At 40.2% G+C, this 6145-nt stretch overlaps 1 protein-coding gene across 3 annotated transcripts in view; it reads right to left on the bottom strand.

Moving 5' to 3' along the window:
- Positions 1–6145, bottom strand: part of tln2a (talin 2a) — a 91267-nt gene that overhangs the window by 30774 nt on the left and 54348 nt on the right. For all 3 annotated transcript variants that reach the window (XM_015029396.1, XM_015029395.1, XM_015029397.1), the window contains 9 exons: positions 5886–6013; positions 5674–5737; positions 5477–5581; positions 3875–4030; positions 2386–2487; positions 1924–2000; positions 562–742; positions 298–411; positions 76–184 (listed from right to left, as the gene is read on the bottom strand). In XM_015029396.1, the coding sequence (XP_014884882.1) occupies positions 76–184; positions 298–411; positions 562–742; positions 1924–2000; positions 2386–2487; positions 3875–4030; positions 5477–5581; positions 5674–5737; positions 5886–6013 (1036 nt within the window). The remainder of the gene's footprint in view (positions 1–75; positions 185–297; positions 412–561; positions 743–1923; positions 2001–2385; positions 2488–3874; positions 4031–5476; positions 5582–5673; positions 5738–5885; positions 6014–6145) is intronic.

Genomic DNA, 6145 nt, shown 5'->3' on the forward strand with positions numbered 1-6145 from the left:
TGATGCTAGAGATACAGTCAAAAAACAACAACAAAAAAAGCCAATATGATTTCTGTTGAGTCAAGAAGCGCTGACCGGCTGTGAGGTTCACAACAGAAGCTGTTCCTGCAGTGATGGCGTCAACCTGCGAGTGGATCTCGTGTTTCGATTCGTCCATCTTGTTCTGGATCCACACTTTGGAGGCCTAAAGCGGAGATGGCAGACATTTTTTTTTGGGACGTGAGCTCATTCAGCAGGTTTCGTCGCTGCTGTGAATAAACACTTAATGCTCCTTTGGGTGTGAGAGCGTGACTCTACCATGTCCTGCCCCAGCGGTGGGAGGTCGTCAACCTCTCCCAGGTCTATTTGGGCTTTTTGAACAGCTTGCATGCTGGTGTTGATGGTTCCCATCAGAGCCTGCTGCGCCGAACTCTGCATACAAGCAATTCATGATAAGTTAATTAGCTTTCAGTCTCCTGAGGTGGCATATTGCAAACTAATAATGAGAAATGAAATATAAACAAAAAAAAAAAAAAAATCAGTTAAGCGCTTTAAGACACCACACAGCATCTAATGTCGTACCAGTGGAGGCATGTGGCCACGGTGCATCTGACCCATGGTGATCTGCTGCTGAGGGGACGGCATGGTGCCCATGCTGAGCGACTCGGTGCCAATGGAGCCAGAGCGGATCACCCCCGGCAACGCCACGGAGCTTTGGTTCACCTGACCCACACGGTTAAACTGCTGCTGAAGTATCGTGGATCTGCAAGAGTACAACACGAGCATCCTCAGGACCGAGTCAGACAGCCGTGCAGCATAATGATGTCGAAGGCCGATGCTTGTATAGCAATGTTTTTTTGAAGTGCCATGCAAAACTGTTACTCAGACTTTCTCACAAATTTCATGTAACAACCACAAAGTTACATTTATAAGCTACACTAAGAATAAATGACACATATATTGACTAACTGATTTCTCTTTTAATGGAGTCCATCACAGCCAAATGCTTTCAAAGTTAGAAGTCTCAATACAAATCCAGGCACATTTGTTAGATTTTAATGTGTTCAATTTTGAGAGACTATGCACCATTTAACTTCCATTTCACATTTTATGAGCTGCCTTGTGTTTATCTACCACATAAAATCCCATGATGATACATAAAGCTTCTGGTCGTAATGGAATAAAACGGGCAAACACTTGTTTAGTATGAATAATTCTGCAAGTTAAATCCTTTAAAACCATTTTCTGAAAGAAGCAAACCATCAAAATGGATTGTTCTAGAATTATGTTTTTAACTGGACACGTTCGTCATCCCACTGAGCTAGTTTGGATTTTACACATTAGCCACAAAGACCTTAAACACAATAAAGACCGACAGGGAAAAATCTTTCCACCTTCAGCAAACAAAGGCTTGTTTGTTTTGCTGCAGAACAGACTTGCAAAGTTGGGTGTGCAATGTTTCTGCAGTATTACAGAATGTTGCCTTTGGCATCAGCACAGAGATGGGGGGAAAAAATGTGCATAAAAGTATAAATGTTGCAAAAAAAAGCTGAAAGCAAGAAAACTATCAGCTGAGAATGGACAGAAACACAGTTTCACCTCAGGCTAAATGAGGCAACGTTCCTCCCACAGAAGGATGAAAAATGCCAGGCATGTGTTCTCTGTGTCAAAATGTCGTCCAGGTAGATAGATGGATGTTAAAGCTGTTGTAGTGGCTTGTTTGAGTGATGTGTGCATAGCTTTGTTATGTACTGGTTATGTGTTCAACATCATCATAATGTTCCTCTTCAAACTGGGACATGTATGTTTTAAAAAGAGAATACAGTAAAGCGATTCTTTGTTTTTTCGTTTTGTTCAAATCAGTCAACAAAATGCATAGATAAAGAAACGGCAAGTTTCAAGCCAAGCTTCCAACATGAACCAAAAAGGTCTGATTTCCATTACTTTTTAGGGGAAACCGATTCCTCCAGCATGGTTGACTCCTCATCACCCTCCAATCCAAAGCGGTCCTTGCTTTGCTTCTGCAGGAGAGAAGCAAACACAGCAGAAAAGCAGGAAATCAGACTGTGGTTTAGTTAAGCCCTGTTCAGTTGGAAGGAGGACAGCAAATCATGAAGATGAGATCAAATCAACTTGTCTTAAAAACAAAATAAATCACACATTCAGATACCCAGATATACATTTCCGATTTTACTTAAATAGTTACATTTCAGGCTTAAGAAATGAGCTCCTGCTGTATACCAGCACCACAGGATGCCAGCCTTCCTCTGCTACTTTTCATTTAACTGCAGCGGCATGACGGAGCGGCACGGTCTCCATCAATCACCCGCAAAGCCGAAAACACGTAGCTCTCAGGAGAATACTGAAACATCAGGATTAGGGGGTCTCCTGTGATGAATGTCTCACCTTTTTGAGGATGATATCAATATAACCGGCGATGAGCTGGGAGATCTGTTCCCCTTCGGTGGTCTGCACTGAGTAGTAGCTCTCCTGGTACTCCCCAAAGTCCTGCAGAAATGCATCCGCAGAGTGAAACATCCGATTTGTGGGTAATTGTTAAAAGGAGTAGCCGAAAGCAGAGCGTGTACGGTATACAGGCTGAGGATTTTCTGGGAGGATTAAAGTGAATCCATGGAGACGGCTCGACTCAGATGAGCACCGCACATTGTGTTGGCTGATATGAAGCTGCAGCAGAGAGTCAGATTAACCCGAGAGCCGTTCTGGAGGTAAACCTTAATGCAGGAAAACTAACTGCTTCCATGAGGAAAGATTTGGCTGCAGCTTCCATTTATTTTTAGCACCTTTCCACAAAAAGAATAAAAATAAAAATATTCAAAAGGGTAAATAGAGAGAAGCTAAACAACCTCTAAATCAGTGACACCAATACAGACAGCCTAAATGGTTAAAAGCACTCCAGCAAATTAGCCTTCACACAACAGGCTGTGTTAATCGAGCTGCAACAGAGATCCAACACACCTACAAGACTAAAGCTGTGTGTTTAGTGGCTGGACCTCTGAGTGCTGACACAAAGGAGAGTTATTGGCAGCAAAGAGAAAAGAGTTTGTTCAGAGGACTGAAGGAGACGAATGAGAAGGTGAGCAATACACAGCATAAAAGTAAAAAAAAAAAAATCTCAAAGGCAGAAAAGTCAGAATCAGGGTTCATAAGGTTTTTTTTATTTTTTTTTTTATTTTTATTTACAATATTAAGTTAGAAGTTAAACATATTTCCATCAGTTTTCTTTATAATCCTCTGGGCTTTTGAGCACAAAATCTTTACTTTGATGAATAAGATTCACAAATCGCAAAACAAGACGGTATCCGATTCAGCAGGTACCATTTTAATTTTGGGTTTTGGTAACTGCACGCTATTTAGTTCATCATACTACAATCTAAAGTACTAAAGCCAGACTGGATTTTCAATAAATACTCCTCTAAGCCAATTTGTGATCTTTGAAACCTTATTTTGTAAACAAAATATCCCAAAGATTTGTATGAAGGTCTACAATATGAACTACCTTCAAAATTCCATATTGTGTGTGTGTGTGTGTGTGTGTGTGTGTGTGTGTGTGAATTTATCTGCAAATAATGAGATGGATCAAACTTTATTTTTGATGTGGAAATCAATTATTGAAAGAGGTCAGCTAAATATAAAACAAGGTCAAATAATTTCAGATCTACCTCCAGATTGCCCGATATGTCGCAGTGTAGAAACTCAAACCTTTTCCAGACTCCATTCTTTTTTCCAGTTCTTATCCAGACTTGGAAAATAACAGAGATAATTTAACTACTTTTCCAGACTTATAAAAAGTATTTATGCGATAAATGTGTACCATAGTGTGTGCAGCTTTTCTCTTTCTGCCTCTGGACAGAAGGTGGGCGTGTGCCGGTCTTACCAGCGTAAAGCTCTTGGGCGACGCGGCCCACCTCTTCACCGTAGTGAGAGGCCATTCCTGAACCACATCTTTGGTCTTCTCGTCCACTCTCATCACCGACTCCTTGGTGATGCCCAGGAGCCGAGGCACCAGCTTGTTCTTGCTCTTCATCTTTTCCTGTAATAAAAAAAGAGAGACTTTACTTCAGCCAAACACATCAATAGAGAACATTTAAGCCTCAAGCATTACACACAGACGACTCTTAGCAAATTAGAACAGAGTGAAGTTGCAAAAGGATGTATTCATTTCTGTTCAATTTTATCATTAAAGTAAGTAAAAGATCCAAAATGCGGTTGCTAAAATTTATAACATGACATAAAAGCAGTAACATCTGTTTCAACCCAGGAATTTTATGGCACACAATCATGGAAACGACTTCATTCTTGACAACAATGAATGTACATCGTTTGAGTGAATTTAAAGAGTCATGAATACAAAGAGTCAATTTAAACCATTACAAGTTCGAAAGACCTTTATGAGGTTTAGTTGACAGATTACAGACAGAAAACGGGACAGAAATTCATGCAAAAAACAAAAATTAACTTAGCCTCAATTAGTAAAAAAAAAATAAATTAATTTAAAAAAAAGTATGTCCTTATCTTTACATCAGCTTATTGAAATCTCTTCCTGAATTCTCTTAGCTTTCAATATCATATTGCAAACACCCTCTCGAAAATGCACAAAAGCTTTTGTGTTTTCAGTGTGGAAAAGAGCAAAGGCCTCTTGTGGAAGCGAAGCCGGTGGGAGCGGACCGAGGGAATGTGATGGGCTGTGACGTGAGGGCCAAGAGGTGAGGTGTGCAGAAGTCCTGCAGGGACCGTAAACTCTCCGCGGGCCTCTGAGAGTCAGAGGTTAAGGAGCCGCCAGGCTGAAGTTTTCCAGGGCTGTTTCAGAGACGTTTCTGCTCCACCGGATTAAACTCAAGATCCAGAGACTCAAAGACAAAAGGAAATACCGAGCTGAACTGTTCAAGGGGAATTCATGTGGAGGACCAAGACGTTTAAGGACACTTTTAGATTTCCGTGGCATTTTTAGGAGGAATACAAATGCAGAGCAGAAACTGTAACATGTGCTCTACTGTTGGAAGTGATTTCATTCTTCATACCTACTCGTTGTAATTCATTTCTAGAGATCAAACTATCTGACGATGAGATAAAAACAACTTCTTTGTGTGAAATATTGATTTGTGTAAGAGTAATACAGTCAAAAAGATTTAAAAAATAGATTTCAGCTAATAGAAAGATTTGAAGTGATGTAATGCAGAATATCGTCTTTATGCATAGTAGTAGAAATCTGCTGGATTCACTTGGATTCTGATGCCAGTCTAATGAACATATTCCTGCACATTGTGCCCTGCTACCTGTCAGTCATTCCAACCGCTCTGTATTCACTCTGAAACCTCCTCTGCTGCACAGACAGCAGTAGTTTCCTTCCAGCACCACCACGAACTGCCTGCAACCGACTTCTTCTCTTACTCTGTGCTTCAATTTCATAGTATTTCGTGCAGCTCGTCAGAATCTTTTAGCATAAAACACTGAATTTTGTGCAAAACTGCAGACTCACCTTGACGAGGAAGAAGGAGACGCCGTAGGTCCGCAAAGACCGTGCCAGTTTGACATACTTCACTTTTGCTTCGATCTCTGTCATTTCGCCGCAGTTTTTGTGTTCCTGCAGGTTTAATTTTGTTTAGAGGAATTTATTGCTTATACGACATTGTTGAGATAAAAGGAAAACTGAAAACGAGGATGAAATTCACACACCTGAAATATTTTCTTCTCAGCTCCTCGTTGCTTTATGTACTCTTTGGGCAAGAACTCTTTCAGACTTTGAAAGAAAGTAAAAACATTAGAGGATGTAATTAATGCAGCAAAGATGAGTTATACAGTTTCTCCACAATCTTTAAAAAAATTCTAAGCATTTTATTTTTATCTTGAATCCTCATGTAAATCACAAAATGAAGTCAAATACTCACTCTAAGAATCCAGGCTTGTGTTTGTGCTCTATGTGAGGTCCGAACTGGATCTGGGCCTGGATGCCTCCAAACTCACAGGCTTTGTCAAAAGATACTGGGTGGGAACCATTCAGGATGTCATCTTGTGCCTGCAACAGCCACAAATCATATTTTTTTTTTATTAATTTTATTTAAAAAAAAAAAAAAAAAAAAAAAAAAAAAAAAAAGACCTGTGACTGGGACTGTGCTCCACCTACCAGAGCCACAATTTTTTTTCTGCT

Source organism: Poecilia latipinna, unplaced genomic scaffold, assembly GCF_001443285.1.
Source record: "Poecilia latipinna isolate Pla-1442-1.1 unplaced genomic scaffold, P_latipinna-1.0 Scaffold152, whole genome shotgun sequence".
Classification (NCBI taxonomy): Eukaryota; Metazoa; Chordata; class Actinopteri; order Cyprinodontiformes; family Poeciliidae; genus Poecilia; species Poecilia latipinna.